General features: G+C 52.1%; 1 protein-coding gene across 1 annotated transcript in view; it reads left to right on the top strand.

Annotated features, from left to right (window-relative positions):
- Positions 1 to 19,200, top strand: part of Capn2 (calpain 2) — a 59,075-nt gene that overhangs the window by 25,040 nt on the left and 14,835 nt on the right. Inside the window, exons 3-13 of the mRNA XM_004653241.2 lie at positions 2,225 to 2,343; positions 3,152 to 3,285; positions 4,355 to 4,523; positions 5,734 to 5,817; positions 8,231 to 8,316; positions 9,268 to 9,342; positions 10,604 to 10,764; positions 12,971 to 13,140; positions 15,459 to 15,470; positions 16,909 to 17,120; positions 18,978 to 19,014. Coding sequence (XP_004653298.1) covers positions 2,225 to 2,343; positions 3,152 to 3,285; positions 4,355 to 4,523; positions 5,734 to 5,817; positions 8,231 to 8,316; positions 9,268 to 9,342; positions 10,604 to 10,764; positions 12,971 to 13,140; positions 15,459 to 15,470; positions 16,909 to 17,120; positions 18,978 to 19,014 — 1,259 coding nt within the window. The remainder of the gene's footprint in view (positions 1 to 2,224; positions 2,344 to 3,151; positions 3,286 to 4,354; positions 4,524 to 5,733; positions 5,818 to 8,230; positions 8,317 to 9,267; positions 9,343 to 10,603; positions 10,765 to 12,970; positions 13,141 to 15,458; positions 15,471 to 16,908; positions 17,121 to 18,977; positions 19,015 to 19,200) is intronic.

Here is a 19,200-nt window from a genome sequence, read left to right as displayed (position 1 = left end):
GAGACGGCTCCATGGTTAAAGGAGCTTTCTTGCAAAACCTGACAGCCCAGGTTTAATTCCCCAGTACCTACATAAAACCATATGCACAAAGATGGTGCATGCATGTAGAGTTCAATTGTAATGACAAGAGACCTTGGCGCATCTCTGTCTCTGTGTGTGTGTGGGGGGGGTGTCTGTCTGTCTCTTGTAAATGAGTATTTTATTTATTAGTGACAGAGGGATGGAGGGAGAGAGAATGGGTGCACCAGGGCCTCTAGCCACTGCAAACGAACTCCAGATGCATGCACCATGATGTGCATCTGGCTAACGTGGGACCTGGAGAATTGGACCTGGGTCCTTAGGCTTCGCAGACAAGTGCCTTAACCGCTAAGCCATCTCTCCAGCCCCGAGTAAAGTATTTTAAGAAAAGAGAAATAAAAGAAATTTTCTGGATGAGGAGCTTCCTGACTTACTTCGAAGCCTTTTGCTGATTGGGGAGGGAGAAAGTGAAATAATCAAGTAAGAAATTGGATTTCAGTTGCTTCCACTTTATTAGAAAATCACATGTCTGCTTGTGGCCTTCAGAGTTCCCTCACTTGACTCCAGAATTTGAAAAATGGATGGAAAACACTTTGAATCTGTGACTATAAAATACAGATGGCATGAGCTAGGCATGGTAAAGTATGTCCATAAGCCCAGCACTTGGGAGTCTGAGGCAGGAGAATTATATTGGCTTATGCTACATAGTGAGGCCTTATATCAAAACAAAACAATAGCAAGAAAATAAGAAATGCCAAAATACACATAGCTATTTCTTCCGGACTTTGCTGCGATCTGTCATTGTCTTGGCCATGCAGTGACAAGCCTTCACATAATCTTGGTGAATTACATTGCATTGAATAGATGATGGATTTGAATATTTCTTGAACCACGGTTATTAAGTTAATAAAATGCAGGCCTTGGGCTGGAAGGGTGGCTTAGCAGTTAAAGCATTTGTCTACAAAGCCAAAGGACCCAGGTTCAATTCCCCAGGACCCACATGAGCCAGATGCACAAGGGGGTGCATGCGTCTGGAGTTCATTTGCAGTGTCTGGAGGCCATTCTCTCCCTCTTTCTCTGTCAAATAAGTAAATAATTTTTTATAAAAAATACTTTATTTATGTATTTGCAAGGAGGAGAGAGAGAATGGGCACACCAGGGCCTGTAGCCACTGCATATAAACTCCAGACACAAGTACCACTTTGTGCATCTGGCTTTATGTGAGTATTGGGTAATCAAACATGGGTCATAAGGCTTTGCAGGAAAGTGGCTTAACTGCTGAGCTATCTCTCCACTCCTCCAAATGCATCCTCATCACTGGGAATCCTAACCCAGCTCTCTTCTGATCCCCAGCCCCACCACCACACATGCCCTTGTCTGATTTCTAAGATTATAAGATACATGGTCATTCCAGTACCATACACCCAGGAAGAGAACCTATCCTTCAGTCCTGACCACATACATAAACATAAAAAAGTGAATTTTCAGTGAAGAGGTAAATAGGAATTTTAAATATATTATATGAAGCTGAGAAGATGGCTCAGTGGTTAAAGGTACTTGCTTATAAAGCCTGCCAACCTGGGTTCGATTCCTCAGAACACATGTGAAGCCAGATGTACAATGTGGTGCATGCATCTGGAGTTCATTTGCAAGAAGCCCTGCACACCCACAGTCTTCCTCCCTCTCCTCTCCCTCCTCTCTCTGGCTCGTGGCTCTTCTGCCCATGTGGGTACATTCTCCTAAGACCATATGGCTTACTGGCACCCCTTTCCTTGTCCCTTCTCCCAGGACACATGCACCATCCCATCTATCACTGCCTTGCCTTCCTCTCACACAAGGCCCTGCCCCTTGGCATCCCTTCTTCATGGCCTGTTCAGATTCATTCACCCCACAGATGGTCACAGCTCCCGGGTGTCAGGCACAGAGCTGGGCTCCACAGACACAGGTCAGCTACCAGAGCCTGGGATTCTCAGGGAATGCACCTCTCTTCTCTACCTAGTCATCAACCCAACAAAACATGTCTCCCTTGGAATTTTCCTTACACTGTCTCCCAAACCGACGACCTAAGCCTCAGCAAGCACCACCTGAAATACTGCTCCGGCTCCAACGTTCATGGGTCATCTTGGGCTTTGTGCCCCTAGAGGTGGGGCCAAGACTTAACATACGTACCAGGAACTGAGACTTGACTGGAACTCTTGTGTCCTAGGTGACTGCTGGCTGCTGGCTGCCATTGCGTCCCTCACCTTGAATGAAGAAATCCTGGCTCGAGTTGTGCCCCTTGACCAGAGCTTCCAAGAAAACTACGCGGGGATCTTCCACTTCCAGGTAACTTAATATCCTTGGCTCAGGTGTCTCCTCACCGGATCCTCTGGGCTCAGTACAGTCCCCTGGCTCGTCTGATTCCTCAGTGTCCAGGGTGCTGGCCATGGGGAGGAGGGCTGCTCTGTAGAGGGCATTGAGAAAGCATGGTCTGCTCCCAGTCTGCCCATGATGTTGGACCAGTCACAATGGCCATGGGAGGGGGCCTCTAAGGAGGCAGAGCTGCGTGTTCAAAAGGTAATCTTGAACTGGGGAGACAGCCTCTCAGTGGTTAAAAGTGCTTGCTGTACAAGGCTGACGGCCAGAGCTCAGATCCCCAGAGCCCTAATCCCGATAGGTCTACGGCGAGGGGAAGCCGAGACAGGAGAGTCCCAAAGCTCACAGGCCAGCCACTCGGGCCTTCAGCGAGGTGGAAGGCTTAGGACCAGCATCCTGAGGTTGTCCTCTGCCTGCGACATGCATGTGACGGCACACAGATGCCCAGGACACACACACCATGCATGCACACACATAATACACACAGGCTCAAAAAGAATCTGCAAAAGTTAAAGATTTTATTTGCAGCTTGAGATAAAAGGGTAAAAATTTCCCCCCTTTATGCTAAAAGATGAGACATATTTTGTGATGATGTGCATGGCTTTGCAGACATAGACAAGCCCTCTGTCCCCAACTGCCTACTTCACGAGGACTTGCCTGCCACAGAAGACTGGGGGGGTATCTCCTCCCGGGGTTCGTGGGACCTAGGGCAGGAGGGAGCCGGGCGTAGCTGCGGCTTGGAGGGCTGACCTCTCCCACGCCACCCCTTGTCCTGCAGTTCTGGCAGTATGGAGAGTGGGTGGAGGTCGTGGTGGATGACAGGCTGCCCACCAAGGACGGGGAGCTGCTCTTTGTGCACTCAGCAGAGGGGAGCGAGTTCTGGAGTGCCCTGCTGGAGAAGGCCTACGCCAAGTAAGTGACTCCGCTCCCCAATACCTACACCCTGACCCTGTTGCCCCGGGCTCCAAAACAACAGGGACTACTCAAGGGCTATTTTGAGAAGTTCTACTCTATCAAAGGACTATTTGGACCCAAATTGAGCTATTAATTGAAGGAACTAATTTAGGCAGGGTGCTTGGTCACACGGTGCCCTGACGAATGACAACTGCTGTTGTTTTTAACCAAAAGCAGGGGGACAAGTTATGGGCTCACTGTTCTGACCGCGAGAAGGGACTCTTTTTTTTTTTTTTTTTCTTCTGGCAAGTTTTGTTGATGGGTATTTTGTTTGCTTTTGAGGCAGGGTCTCCTGTAGCCCAGCTGTCCTCCAATTCACTGAGTAGCTTTATGTGACCTTAAGTTTCTGATCCTCCTGACTCCTGAGTGCTGGGGTATGGGCGTGTGCCTTCCATGCCCAGTTTTATTCGGGGATCTGGCACTCTACCAATTGAACTACATCCCTAGCGTTTTTATCACCGAAAACTACTAGCTAACACTTTCAGATAAGCCAGCCAAAAGGCAACAAATGGGTTTGTGGTCTTTATAGCCCTGAGCGAGGAATAAGGGTTTCAAGTCTCCAGCCTAGAGAATTTAGGGCTTAGAGCTCAAAGTACTGGAGGAGCGGGAAAAGCTCTCAGACCTCAGCATCCGTAGTCAGTCAGGTACAGCCAGTCCACACTCATTGGTTCTCAGAGGCTGTGTTCATTATCAAAATGTTGTCTTTTTAATTTTTTTTTTAAGTTTTGACAGCCAGATGCCAATTAGCATATGCCCCCTTCCCTGTGAGGAATAGAAGCCACCAATGCCAAAGTCTGGATCAAGCCGTCCCCAAGCATTTTCCAGACTTCGAAGCCACAGGGGCATGGTACTTGGGGAGATGGTGGCTTGCCTTCCTAGGCACCTCGCGGTGGGGACAAAGACAAGAGCGAGAGCAGAGGTTCCCAAGAGCTCAAACAAGTGAGGGCGTCACAGTAGAAGTTGGGGGGGCACCTCGAGAGACAAGAGCATCTTCGGGGTCAGCAGCAGCGTGTGCTCCCGCCCGCAGAATCAACGGCTGCTACGAAGCGCTGTCTGGGGGTGCCACCACCGAGGGCTTCGAGGACTTCACCGGAGGCATTGCTGAGTGGTATGAGTTGAGGAAACCTCCTCCCAACCTGTTCAAGATCATCCAGAAGGCTCTACAGAAGGGGTCTCTCCTTGGCTGCTCTATCGATGTAAGTCCAGACTGCCTTCCCTAAACTCACCCCTGTTCGGTTCTAGCTCAGGGGAGGCCCCAGCAGCGCGTGTAAACCCATGAAGGACATTCGCGCTTCCCTTGCCCACCTCGTCGCTTACTGCCTAGAAGCCAAGGGTTGCTCAGCAAGAGCCAGGCCCCTTCCTCCTCAGCCCACGTCCCATTTTAACCTTGCTCTGAACCACTCCGCCACCAGCCTGGACATCCGCTCCCCCACCCGCCCCTCATTCTGTCCCAGTGTTGAAGGGTCCTGGGGAAGACTTCAGAGGGTTCCAGAAGGAACCATTTCTCCACAATAACTGCAGGCAAACTTCACCCCGGGCAGGATGGGAGGTGCCCAAGTCCCCGTCTTCTGGAGCCTCCAAAGACTGTGTCCAAAAGATGGGGAAAGAGTCGGGTTTTCTAAGGAGATACTAGTACAGCAAGCTAATTCTCAACTCTGGATGGGAACAAACAACTCCCTTTACACAAACCTGGGAGCTGGGGGTGCAGGCTCAGAGAGAACCCCTTGGCCCCCTGTGCTGCCCTCTCTCCTGCGATTCTTTCTTGGCGCCCTCCTAGCCAGCAGAGGCTGAGACTGAATGTATGAACCCCCTCCCCACCCCCAGGGGTCTCCTGTGGCCTGGGACTGAATGCATGAACCCCCTCCCCCACGCCCGGGGGTCTCCTGTGGCCTAGGACTGAATGCATGAACCCCTTCCCCACCTCCAGGGGTCTCCTGTGGCCTGGGACTGAATGCATGAACCCCCTCCCCACCTCCAGGGGTCTCCTGTGGCCTGGGACTGAATGCATGAACCCCCTCCCCCACGCCCGGGGGTCTCCTGTGGCCTAGGACTGAATGCATGAACCCCTTCCCCACCTCCAGGGGTCTCCTGTGGCCTGGGACTGAATGCATGAACCCCTCCCCCACGCCCGGGGTCTCGGGTGGCCTGGGACTGAATGCATGAGCCCCTCCCCCACGCCCAGGGGTCTTGTGTGGCCTGGGACTGAATGCGTGAACCTTCCCACCCCAGGGGTCTCCTCCTGGGACTGAATGCACGAACCCTCCCACCCCCAGGGGGTCTCGGGCGGCCTGGTGTCGGGTGAAAGCCTCCGAGAGCTGCTGCAGGGTCCCGCTCGGCGCCGGCTCCCGGGCCCTGCCGTAGGTAGCACGCGAGCGGCGCTGACTGTCGCGCCGCTTGTGTTTGCAGATCACCAGCGCCGCCGACTCGGAGGCCGTCACCTACCAGAAGCTGGTGAAAGGACACGCGTACTCCGTCACCGGAGCCGAGGAGGTAAGGGCCGGCGGGGAGGCCCGGGTCCTGCACGGTCGCGATCCGGCGTGGGGACCCGCGACCGCCGAGCTGTGCCGGCGGAGGGCGCTGCTGCCCCCTGCTGGCCGGGCGCGCTGCTGTGGCGCGCGTCTCTCGAGATCCGCTTTCAAAGACAAAAGTCGGCACTTTGCCTCTGTGCAGGATTTTATGGCTTTCAAAATGCTTTCAGCCTAGCACGGTAGTGCCCTTAGGGAGGCTGAGGCAGGAGAATTGCCGGGAGGTGTGAGGCCAGCCTGGACTACATGGTAAATGCTAGGCCAGCCTGAGCTACAAAGCTAGTCAACGCCATCCCTCCTAGCACACCCCTCAAAAAAACAACAACAAAAAAAGCCCTTAAATTTGATTTCAAAAATACAATCCTTTCTGTGTTCAAGTGTGACTGACTTGGCAGTTGTGTGTCCTGGACAAGTTACCTGAACTGGGCATCTTCGTTTCCTGGTCCTGAGGATGGAAGCAATGATAGCAATAATAGGTCCACTCTAAGGTGGTCATAGTGAGTCGCTGTTCTAACTGCACTGGACACGCTGTGTGCAGGCAGGCAGTGTTGCTGCAGAAGTTGGTGTTGTTTTTATTGTCAGTCAAGCAACCCAAGTTCGCTGCTAGTTGCCATACCCTTGACCTGACCCCAGGCCTTCTGATCCTTCCTGTATATTTTAGACCGGCTGGCCTGCCTCCCTCCCTCCCTCCCTCCCTCCTTCCTTCCTTCCTTTCTTTCTTCCTTCCTTCCTTCCTTCCTTCCTTCCTTCCTTCCTTCCTTCCTTTCTTCCTTCTTTCCCTCTCACCCTCCCTCAGTGGTGACCAAGCTCAGGGTTCACACCTGCTAAGCACTTGCTCTACCACTGAATTCTGCCCTTAACTTTTTTTTAACCACCCCTCCCCCCATGCGCGCGCCTCTCTCTCTCTCCCTCTCTCTCTCTCTCTCATATATATACACATACACACACACACACACACACACACACACACACACACACCTCTTTTATGCTGAAAAATGTCAGGTCTACATAGAAGTTGAAAGCATAACATAATAAATACCCAAATGCTACTCCCTACCCTAGGTTCAACAATTATTGACATTTTGCCAATCTGTTTGTGTGTGTGTGTTTCTGTGTATTTTTTTATGAGCAATTCACAAGTAAGCTAAAGTGATCCTGACACTTCATGTCTTGGAAGTTCAGACTTCGAGCTGGAGAGATGGCTTAGCAGTTAAGACGCTTGCCTGCGAAGCCTAAGGACCCAGGTTCGATTCTCCAGATCCCACCCAAGTAAGCCAGATGCACATGGTGACACATGCATCTGGAGTTCGTTTGCAGTAGCTAGAGGCCCTGGTGTACCCATTCTCACTCGGTCTTTCTCTCCCTCCCTCTCTCTCTCTCTCTCTGTCTCTAATAAATAAATAAAAACAGCTGGGCATGGTGGCACAGGCCTTTAATCCCAGCACTTGGGGGTCAGAAGTAGGAGGATCGCTGTGAGTTCTAGGCCACTCTGAGACTACATAGTGAATTCCAAATCAGCCTGGGCTAGAGTGAGACCCTACCTCAAAATAAATAAAAAACAAAATAAAGTTCAGCTGTCATCTCCCATTACTAAGGGCAATTCTCCATACATGAGCACACTACCGTCATGCCCAAGAAAATATATACAACTCATTGACTAGCACCATCGAATGCAAAGTCTTTTCTGGTGTCCAAGTCCCCTCCTCTACCCCCGATCCAGGAATCATAGATTAGTCATAGATTAGCTGCATACGGTGGCATGTGCCTGTAGCCCTGACTTCTCGGAGGGGCTGAGAAACAGATCGCTTAAGCCCGGGTGCTCAGGGTCAGCCTGGGGAACATAGTCAGATCCTGGCTCAGAATGCAACAACATGAAAGATTCCCATACTGCGTGAGCCCATGTTTGTATCCGTGTTCTTCCAGCACGTGGAAAGCGTCTCTGAGAGTCCTTGACACTGAACATCCCAGTGCAGTTGCTAAGCAAGGCTTAGGGGCAACCTGCCAACCACAGAGCCCTGCACAAGGTTGGCTGTGCCTCAGGCTGGTGATAAGGATTAAGGAGCCCCGGTCCTAATGCTTGTTTTCTTTTTGGTTCTGTGTTTGGCTTTGTTTTGTTGAGACAGGGTCTCACTATGTGGACCAGGCTAGACTCCCAACTTGTGGCAGTCCTCCTAGCTCCGCCTCCCGGCTTTAATTCTCATTTTCCAAGGCTGGGCAGCAGTGCATAGGTAGGAGTCAAGGCCCTTCCTGCTGTCTCGATCTTCCCTCTCAGATGGACTCCGCCTGCTTAGCTCACACCGAAGGGGCACCTGGGTCCAAGTCTCTCCAGGCCCGATGGCCCTCAGCTTCTCTGTCTTTTCTCTCGTTGCATCCTTCAGGTAGAAAGTGCGGGAAGCCTGCAAAAACTGATCCGCATCCGCAACCCCTGGGGAGAAGTGGAGTGGACCGGAAAGTGGAATGACAAGTAAGGGTACATCCACTAGGGGTGCATTCCACTGGGAAGCCCTGTTGAAACCCAGGTAGGAGACTCTGCACACAGGGCCTCGAAATGAGCCATGAACTTTGTGCCAATAGCAGAGCATCCCTCCATTGGTTTCCAAACCTGCTCTTGGCTGCTAGGCCTTCAACGTGTTGGAGTAATGCTCCATTGAGACTCTCCCTGTGTCCCCTGGTCTTCTTCCTCTTCCCTGGCCTGTTTCAGGCAGCCTTGACCTCAGCAGAGGGATACCTTTTTTGACAGGCTTCCTTTCAGGTCAATCACAGAGTCTGGGAGAAGTGACGTCTTATCAGATGTTTTTGTTGTTACTTTTATTTTTTTATTTCTTTATCTGAGAGAGAAAGAAAGAATGGGCACACCAGGGCCTTCAGCCACTGCAAGCAAACTCCAGATGCATGTGCCATCTTGTGCATCTGGTTTATGTGGGTCCCGGGGAAAAAGACCTGGGTTCTTTGGCTTTGCAGGCAAGTGCCTTAACCACTAAGCCATTTCTCCTCCCTTATCTGATGTTTCTTGTTTTGTTTTGTTTTGTTTTGTTTTGTTTTGTTTTGTTTTGTTTTGTTTTGCTAAAAGAGCTGCGGGGCCCATCTCACTGTGAGCAGGCGATGCTTCCTCATCTGTCACTGGTGGGCGGGCGTGTTCATTTCTACACTCTTCCTTGCTGCCGTCATCCAGGAAAAACACACCCTCTCCTCTTGGCCCTATGCTTGCATCCCACACAGGGTTCTGTGCTCTTTGGGGGGCTTTGGGTGTTTTTCAGTAGGGCCCTGAGCCAGGTAGGGGCGACTTCCTCTGTTTCTGGGGCCCTGGCCCTTGGCAGTGAGAATGGGTCTCCGGCTCGTCAGCCCTGGGGCCTGCGGGAAAAGTCACCATCATCCACTCTTGCTGAACGAGGTCTCCCACTGTTCTGTTTTCCAGCTGCCCCAGCTGGAACACTGTGGATCCAGAAGTGAGGGAAAACCTAACCAGGCGTCACGAGGATGGGGAGTTCTGGTAAGACCAGTGGAATCTAAGGGGCTGGGGAAGGGGTGTGCCTCAAAATTCTTTACTGGCAAATTGCTAGCCAGGGCCTTAGCCAGAAATGAGATTGTGAAGCCAGGGGCACACAGCATGACATTCTGGGTTGGTTTGTTGTTGTTTTGAATGAGCCATAAGAGTATGGTAGGCACACTCCTATAATGCACTCAGGAAACTGAGGCAGGAGGATCTCAAGTTCAAGACCAGTCTGGGCTGTCTTTTAAGAAAATATCACTAAGGTTCTGAACAACAACATCTTAAACCTCTTCAGTTTGTCCATCTGAACAGTGGGGTTGACAAACTGAACAAACTTCTCAGACAACAAGGGCTGAGGGGAATTCCTTCCATAATGTACACACCCCAAGATAAAGCAAGGGGAGCAGGCTGGGGATGCAGTTCAGTGGATAAAACACTGTCCTAACATACACAAAGCCTGGGGTTGATCAGCAATTCATATGAAGTGTGCTGGTGCATGCCTATAATTCCAGGAGGCAGGAAAATCAGAAGTTCGAGGTCATCTTTGGCTATGTATAGAGTTTGAGGCCAACCTGGACTACATAAGACCCTGTTTCTGAAGAGGGGAGGTTGCTTCCATCTAGTCCTGGCGTCATACCTGCTCCGTACTGAGCAGAGCAGTGAGGGACCCACTATGGTGGGCGTGTCACTCCAAGGACCACCAACAGTCCTCACTATTTGCCATGAGTGCCCACACACTGTCTCCTATGGTATTTCTTTTTTATTTATATATTTATTTATTTTTGTTCATTTTTATTTGAGAGCGACAGACAGAGAGAAAGAGGCAGATATAGAGAGGGAATGGGCGCGCCAGGGCCTCCAGCCACTGCAAACGAACTCCAGACGCATGCGCCCCCTTGTGCATCTGGCTAACGTGGGTCCTGGGGAATCGGGCCTCGAACCAGGTTCCTTAGGCTTCACAGGCAAGCGCTTAACCGCTAAGCCATCTCTCCAGCCCTCCTTTAGTATTTCTTTATAGCGCCTGCTTTCACATGAGAGCTCTGCGCCCCAGGGAAGGTTCAGTAACTTGCTCAAAGGCACCCAGCTACAAAGCAGCAGTGCCCGGGCTAGATTTGGGGTCTTCCGAATCGGTCCCTGCCACCCACCATCGGGCCCGTGGAGCTGTGCGGCCTGACCGTGACTGGCTCCTAGTCCAACAGGTGGAAGGTCCCAGCTGGCCCTGTCTCCTGTGATGCACGACACCCTGTCTCTGCTTTGCCAGGATGTCTTTCGGAGACTTCCTACGCCACTACTCCCGCCTGGAGATTTGCAACCTGACCCCGGACACCCTCACCAGCGACTCCTACAAGAAGTGGAAGCTCACTAAGATGGATGGGAACTGGAGGCGGGGCTCCACCGCGGGGGGCTGCAGGAATTTCCCAAGTAAGGGCTGCTGGAGGCCACAACAGCCCCCCATCCCCGCCCCAGACATGCTGGGAAGCCCAAAGGAAGTGGTTCCTACTCCTCCGGACCGTCACTCTCTCCAGCCCAGGCCTAGGTCTTAACTCCCTGTTGCCCCTGAATTCATCAGTTGACTTGCTGGTCCTGTGATTGCCCCTCTGGGCCTAGATCCCCAGGCACCTGTGACTTTCCACAGGCTCAAGGAAGCAGGCTGTGTCCCAGTTCACACCTGACCACCCTGAGCCCCAGCGAGCGAGCTCTTATTCACTGCACCCTTGGGTCTTCATCGTTGCCTGAAACCTTGTTTCTTTCTTTTCCTTCCTTCCTTCCTTTCTTTCTTTTCTTTCCTTTCTCCCTTCCTTCCTTCTTTCTTTCCTTTCTTCCTTCCATCTTTCTTTTCTTTTCTTTCCTTTTTTCCTTCTTTCTTTTTTTCCTTTTCTTTTCTTTCTGAAAGCAGGGTTTCACTCTAGCCCAGGCTGACCTGGAACTCGCTCTGTAGTCCCAAGCTGGCCTCAAACTCACATCAATCCTCCTATCTCAACCTCCCAAGTGCTGGGACCAAAGGTGTGTACCACCATGCCTGGCTTCTTATAACTCTCTTGCATGCTCAGTTCCCTCAAAAACTGTTGACTGAGCCTGGCTCAGATGGGGTGAGACTTTCCCCTCTGATCCCGAGGCTATCTGCCAACTGTGGGCATACACAGGGTACCAGGTCTCTCAAGGTGTGTCAGTGTTATTTCATTGACTCTTTCCAACAAATTTATTCTTTTCAAGGTAGGGTCTCGCTCTAGCCCAGGCTGACCTGGAATTCACTATGCAGTCTCAGGGCGGCCTCAAACTCCTGGCAGTCCTCCTGTCTTTGTCTCCTGAGTGCTGGGATTAAAGGTGTGTGCCACCATGCCCGGCTCCCACAAACTTCTTTATTTTCATCTCCACCTTTAAGATGACGGGACCGGGGCTTAGATAAGTGACTTGCGCAAGAGCCACTGAGCTTGCTGGGATCTGAACCCAGGGAAAGTGACTCTGGTCATTGGTCATATTAAGAAAAATACTTTATTTATTTATTTGAGAGAGGGGGGAGAGAGAGAGAATGGGCATGCCAGAGCCTCTAGCCACTGCAAAAGAACTCCAGACACATGCGCTACCACGTGCATCTGGCTTGAGCAGGATCTGGGGAATCAAACCTGGGTCCCTTGGCTTTGCAGGCTAGCTACTGAACACTAAGCCATCTCTCCAGCCTGGACCTAATTTTCACTCTGCTCATGGTCATAATTTTGGTTATTGCAGATGAGGTAACCAAGTTTCTAAATGGCGTCTGAGGCCCACAGAGCAAATAAAGGACTAGCTGACCAGTCTCAGTATACGGCCACTGAGGCAATTCTAGAACCTACCACTGGAAAGACCTTCTGCCACCCACAATAACACCTGATGTCCATTAGATTAGGAGTTGGCAGACATTCTTCCAAGAACCAGCTAGTAACTGCTCTTGGCCTCGTGGGTCATTCAATCTCTGCAGCATCTGCCCACTCCACTGAAGTAGCTCAGAAGCTGCCACGCTGCATGCCCAGCACACTTGAACTTATAGAAGGGGTGCCTGTGGGCCCAGGAGGTTGGTCCTCGAGGGGGCACCAGGACAGGCAGCCCATAGACCTACAAGGGGAAGTTCCTGATGCAGGTCCGTATGAGTTTCAGACTGTGCCAGGAGCCCCACAGCCCTCCCCTGACTCTGGCCCAAGGTAGATGGGTCTTTGAGAAGACATCAGGAGGGACTGGGCAGGTAGTACAGTGGGTAGACCGCCTGCCTAACATGCACAAAGCCCTGGGTTCAATCCCCAGCATGACATAAACTAGATATGCCACCGAGAACCCCAGCTCTGGGGAGGTAGAAGCAGGAGGCCCACTACATAGCAAGTTGGAGGCCAGCCTGGGCTATACGAGTGCCTGTCTTAGCCCCTCCACACGCACGCAAAGGTGCCTTCGATGAGCGCAGGCCATCCTACCCTGGCAGCACACCTCTGCCCACTGCTGAACCCACCTTGCCAGGAGCTGCAGTCTACCTTCGCCCTGCTTCCTCTGCCCCTTACTTCCCACCATCTCCCCTCGTCCTTCTCCCGGCCGCGTGCAGGACCTGTGCCCCAGAACTCCCCAGGCCCTGCTCAGGGCTAGTTTTGTCCCTCCCGTGCCACAGATACCTTCTGGATGAACCCTCAGTACCTGATCAAGCTGGAGGAGGAAGACGAGGACGAGGAGGACGGGGAGAGCGGCTGCACCTTCCTGGTGGGCCTCATCCAGAAGCACCGGCGGCGGCAGAGGAAGATGGGCGAAGACATGCACACCATTGGCTTTGGCATCTACGAGGTATGGGCAGGGCGGGGGTGGCTGGCATCTAACCCTTCCCTTCTCCCTCAGCCAGCCTCAGCCTGAGCGACACAGACACCAGAGGCAGAACTGGAAGTGGGACATAGCTCAGGGAGCTTGCCAAGCCACCAACCTGGTCAGACATAGCAGCGGCTCACATAGTAACGTACCAGCAGCTGGTCTGTATTTCCAGGAGCTGCCCCAGGCCCCCATAGCCAGCCTCCCGGGAGTTCCACTCTGTGTAATATTTTATTTTTATTTATTTATTAGTGAGTGAGTGAGAAAGAGAGAGAGAGAGAGAGAGAGAGAATGGGCATGCCAGGGCCTCTAGCCACTGATAATGAACTCCAGATGCATGCGTCACTATGTGCATCTGGCTTACATGGGATCTGGAGAATCAAACCTGGGTCCTAAGGTTTTGCAAGCGAGTGCCTTAACTGCTAAGCCAGCTCTCCCACCCGAGTTCCATTCTTTGAAATGGCCTCCCTGTTCCTTTTCACATACTCCAGTCCTGGTGTTCTGTTTGGTCCAGAAAGCTCCAAGGAATAGAGGAGACTTGAACGAGAACAGCATATGCTGGACCATACTAAGAAACATTGTGAGGACCAGACTGAGCCAGCAGGTTAGATCCCAGCCATGTCCCTGGCCTGGACTGGACCACAGGGAGCTCAGGACAGGGTTAGAAAGGATCATTATGCTCCCCTTGACTTGAGCCCTGCTTCCACAGACTCCCTCGCTGTCCACAGAGCCAAGAAAAAGCCAGTCTGTAGGCTGGAGAGATGGCTTAGTGGTTAAATGCTTGCCTGTGATTTCCCAGGACCTACATAAGCCAGATGCACAAGGTGGCACATGCATCTGGAGTTCGTTTGCAGTGGCTGGAGGCCCTGCTGCATCCATTCTCTCTCTCTCTCTCTCTCTCTCTCTGTCTGCCTCTTGATGTCTGTTGCTGTCAAATAAATAAAAATAAAACTTTTTTAAAAAGCCAGTCCTGCTCAGCTACGCCAGAGGGCAGCCTTGTCATGGTCTCCTCTCCCCCTTTGTCTGGGGCAGGAGATCGGACTTGATATTGGGGGGCTTTCCTGTGCCACACAGAACACAGATTTCCACAGCCTTGCGGGGGGGGGGGGGCAGTGGGCCTCTAGGGGAGCAAGGGAGACCTTAAGGTGGTTGACTGATGCTTTGAGCCTGCTGTGTGTCACTCCCAAGCCCCACATTCAGTGAGACCATCTGGGCAGCCTATACATGGCCATGAGACATGGACAGTGCTACCAAGAAGGGCTTCTAGCCACCTCCTCCAAGAGCCAGTCTCTAACCCACTCTGTGGAAGTGAGTCAGAGTATCAAGGGAAAAGACTAGACTCCCAGTGCTGGATCAGTCATTGCTGGCCATGGGCTGCCAGTGATCTGAGCCCTATCCACCCCTCTGAGAAACAGAGGTGAGCAAAACACCATCAGTTGTCAAAATACACACAGTTGGGCTGGAGAGACGGCTTAGTGGTTAAGCGCTTGTCTGTGAAGCCTAAGGACCCCGGTTCGAGGCTCGGTTCCCCAGGTCCCACGTTAGCCAGATGCACAAGGGGGCGCACGCATCTGGAGTTCGTTTGCAGAGGCTGGAAGCCCTGGCGCGCCCATTCTCTCTCTCTCCCTCTATCTGTCTTTCTCTCTGTGTCTGTCGCTCTCAAATAAATAAATAAATAATTTTTAAAAAAATGCACACAGTTCCAGAACTCTTGTCTCTGAAACAAAGTTGAGGACTCCAAACCTAAGCAGAATAGCTCCAGGGAAAGATGTAAAGCGACCTGTTCTGGCTCATGTACTTGGAAATCTTGTTATGACTTGTCAGAGCTGGGAAAGGCCTTGGTAATCATTCAGTCCCACTTTGGAGATGAGAAAACTGAGGCCAGAGAAGGCAAATGACTTGCTCAGAGAAATATATTCAAACTGGACATGGATGCTCCTGCCTCTTCCTCTGACCACACTCGGGCCTGCTTTCTCTGGCTGGAAGCGGTGTGGGCTTCGGCCCACCTGCATGGTGACCCTAGACAAGTCATTGCATGTCTGCACATTTCCACATGTGCTGGGAAAGGTGGTAAGGGACTGTCCACCATATTGCTAGCTCATGGGGTGTACCCTCCCCCCCCCAGTGTGGTAGAAGTACTTTGAGTTGCTTGGGAAATAATTACTATAATCGTTACCATGTCGACGAAGTCGGTAGTGCTGGGGCTGCGGAGAAAAATGGGCAGCGGGGAGACTGTCGCGGTGCGGCCATCGTCACACTCCACGTCTCAGAATCTGAACTGGGTGTCCTTTATTTTGCAGGTTCCAGAGGAGGTACGTCTGGCAAATGTCACCTGGGGCTCTGGGCACCAACGTGCACAAGGCCTGTGTAGCGGAGCTTGAGAGGGCCGGTGGCGGAGGACGAGCCCTCGTCCACTCTGTAGCCTAGGCTCGAACAAGGTGTCTGGGGAAAGTCCTTGGAGGCTCGTGGCCTGCCTGTGACCCAGAAGAGTCTGCGCAAGGCTTGTCACAGAGGCCAGTGCGGCTTTGAGAACAAGCAGGAAGGAGGAACATGAACCGGCACACTGGGCCGTTAAGGCAAGGCTGGAGCACAGAGAGATCAGGACCCCAGGTTGTGTGACCCCACACACATGCCCCCAGTGTTTCCATTTCTTTCTTTTTCTTTTATTTTATTTTACTTATTTGAGAGAGAGAAAGAGGCAGAGAGAGAGAAAAAATGGGTGTGCCAGAGCCTCCCACCACTGCAAACGAACTCCAGACACGTGTGCCCCCTTTGTGCACCTGGCTTACATGGGTCCTGGAAAATTGAACCGGGATCCTTTGGCTTTGCAGGCAAAGGCCTTAACCACTAAGCCATCTCTCCAGCCCCTTTCTATTTATTTTTTACTTTATTTTTTTACTTCTTTGCAAGAGAGAGAGAAAGTAGAAAATAGAAAATAGATGTGCCAGGGCCTTCAGCCAGTCCAAACGAACTCCAAACACATGCGCCACCTTGTGCATCTGGCTTATGTGGGTCCTGGGGAATTGAGCCTGGGTCCTTTGGCTTTGCAGGCAAACGCCTTGGTGGCTAAGCTATCTCTCCAGTCCTGCCTTGCCCCACCCACCATGTCTTTTTTTAGTAGAAGTGAGCGCCCACCTCCCTGGGCTACTGTGGGCATCAACTAAATTATGGCAGAGCGCCCGGGAGGCCACACTTAGCACCAGTGATGGGATACGTGGCAGGCAGGTGATTTGAAAGGGCACTTGTTAAGTAGGCACTTGTTAAGTAGGCACACCACACCGGAGGCCCAAGCCCAGCCGCAGGACACTGCTTCTGCAGGAAGGAAGTGCTTTGCTGGGCTTTCTCGGGTGCAGAGTGAAAGCTGTGACCCCAGCCTTGAGTTACCTCTGGTTTCACAGGTGGGCTTCCTACTCTGCCCCAGGCCCTTGGCTTGGCTTTGCTCAGTATGGGACATACCGTAGAGAACTGAGCTGGGTCCTTTCTGATGGGCTGCTACTCACCAGCCCCTCCCCCAAGGGTCACCTACCTAGATGAAGGCTGGGGAACCCCTTTGGCAGAAATGGAATGGCTGCAGACATTCGGTAGGAGGTGGGTGCACCCCTGTGGCTCACACCGCTTTTGCTGTTTGGGGTAGAAACTTTGCTTTTCATCTCAAACGATCCAGGTGTTGTCAGGGTAATCCCTTTGTCTTAGTGAGTGAAGAGGACACTTTCATAGAGCGACTCCCCAATTTTTATGCTCATTCACCAGCTAACTGGGCAGACCAAGATCCACCTTGGCAAAAACTTCTTCCTCACGACCCGAGCCAGGGAGCGGTCGGACACCTTCATCAACCTCCGGGAGGTGCTCAACCGCTTCAAGCTGCCCCCAGGGGAGTACATCCTCGTGCCCTCCACCTTCGAACCCCACAAGGATGGCGACTTCTGCATCCGGGTCTTCTCAGAGAAGAAAGCCGATTACCAGTAGGTGGCCAGGCCCCTCTTTCTACCGCTCCTCCCTGCTGCCAGCCCTGGTCTGCTCCTCGCTTTCCTTATAACGCAGACCTTCTGGACGGGTCAGTGTGGGGACAGGCGCACTGGAAGGCTTCTGGTGTCCTGGTGCTTCTGAGGAAAGCGAAGGGAAACATCACTGAGGACGTGCTGGGTTGGAATGGGGTGGGGAGGGAGCAACCGGCAGTCTGGTATCACAGCCCGGTCTTTAAATTATCAAGTTGTTAATATAATTTAACAACCCGTACACACTACCTATGAGCCCACGTCATTTGTAGAATGCCGGGCCAGCGGACATCACCTTGCCTTCCAAGGCCACGGGTCTAAGTAGGCCACCAAGGGTGTAAATGACAATCTCTATGGTTCCCCAGAACCTCTGCCTTTTATACTCGTGAAGTCTGTGGTCCCTCTCCCCGCTCCCTTTGGACCCCAGCATTTAGGAATGGTTTTGGCTAATATCACGGTTTCTTTCCACTGCCCATGTGGCCTCAATTCTGCCACTTGGGCCACTGTCTCCATTACGTACTTGCAGCTGGGCCCTTAACTGGCAGAGACCAAATCCACCTTGGGCAACGTACGCACTAGGGTGTTCACGGAAAGGCTGTGGGGACTCCAGCGCTAATGTGGGCTGGAGACAGGATGGGAAAGGCAGGAGCAAGAGTGTGCTGGAGGAGCCAGAGGTGGGATGACCTTGTGCCAAAGACCCCCATCGTATGTCTCACGAGCTGAGCTGAGATCACTTGTCAGCCTGTTGCCTACCATACAGGGAAGGGACAGTGGGGACTCACCTTTGCTCCAACGCCATGCACGAGGGAGAAATAGTTTCAGTACCTGGCTGCTGTGAACCAGGGTCACCAGAGCATGCCATTATGGGCTCAGCTTACCCTCCACTGACAAGGAGATGGGGGCACAAACCAGCATCACGGGAATGGCACTGTGCCTCCCTGCCAAGCCTCCGTGCCAGGAAAGCATCAGCACCCTCACTTCCCCCAGATGAGTTCACTGCCCCTCAATGCTACTGCCCTGTCCCAGGATATTCATGCTTTCATCCCCAGAATCCAGCCAACAGCACCACCAGGAAGTCCCATGTCTTTTCTTCTGCGTGGTTCATCCCTGCAGACGGAGCTCTGGATAGCTCAGTTTAAGATCCCTAGTACCCCAGGAAAACCCTGCTAGGCATTGCTACCCTCTCTGTGGCGCTGGGCCCACCACTGCCCTGGTGCACTGGCTCTTCACAGCAGGGCGAGCAGGAAGACAGCCATGGGGAGAGTCTCACTGCAAAGGCCTTCCAACAGCAAAGAGTGCTATAAGTAAAAAAAAAATTCTGGTTTTTCGAGGTAGTATCTCACTCTAGCTCAGGCTGACCTGGAACTCACTATGTAGTCTCAGGGTGGCCTCAAACTCATGTCGATCTTCCTACCTCTGCCTCCTGGGTGCTGGGATTAAAGGCGTGCGCCACCACGCCTGCCTTCTATAAGTAAAATTTTAAGCATCGCTGGGGAGGTAGTTCAGTGGTAGGATGCTTGCCTAACATTGCAGAGCCCTTAGTCCCCCCCCCCCCAAAAAAAAACCTAGCTGTCATGAAAAGCCTCAGGCCAGAAAGTCCTGGAAGCCCAGCTCTACACTGCATGTGAAGACTGCAATGTGATAAAGACCCCAAATCAACAGGGTTTTTCTGGCTCAACTTCTGCTGCTTAGACAGGCTGCCTATCCCAGGAACCCAGGGGTGCAGGGATCCCCTCCGCCACTACATGCTGGGTTTAAACCCTGCTCTTCCATTTTATAGGTTACCCAGCCTTCCAGTAACACAAAATGTCCTTCTATTTACAGAGCTGTCGATGATGAAATTGAGGCCAACGTTGAAGAGGTAGTCTTTTTTCTTTTTCTTTTTTTTCTTTTTTTTTCTGATGTAGGGTCTCACACTAGCTCAGGCTGACCTGGAATTCACTATGTACTTTCAAGGTGGCCTCGAACTCTTGGTGATCTTCCTACCTCTGCCTCCCAAGTGCTGGGATTAAAAGGTGTGCTCCACCATGCCCAGCCAAAGAGGTAT

This window comes from Jaculus jaculus, chromosome 1, assembly GCF_020740685.1.
Source record: "Jaculus jaculus isolate mJacJac1 chromosome 1, mJacJac1.mat.Y.cur, whole genome shotgun sequence".
NCBI lineage: Eukaryota > Metazoa > Chordata > Mammalia > Rodentia > Dipodidae > Jaculus > Jaculus jaculus.
Note: the sequence above shows the minus strand (reverse complement) of the source record. Positions and strands in the feature narration are given on the sequence as shown.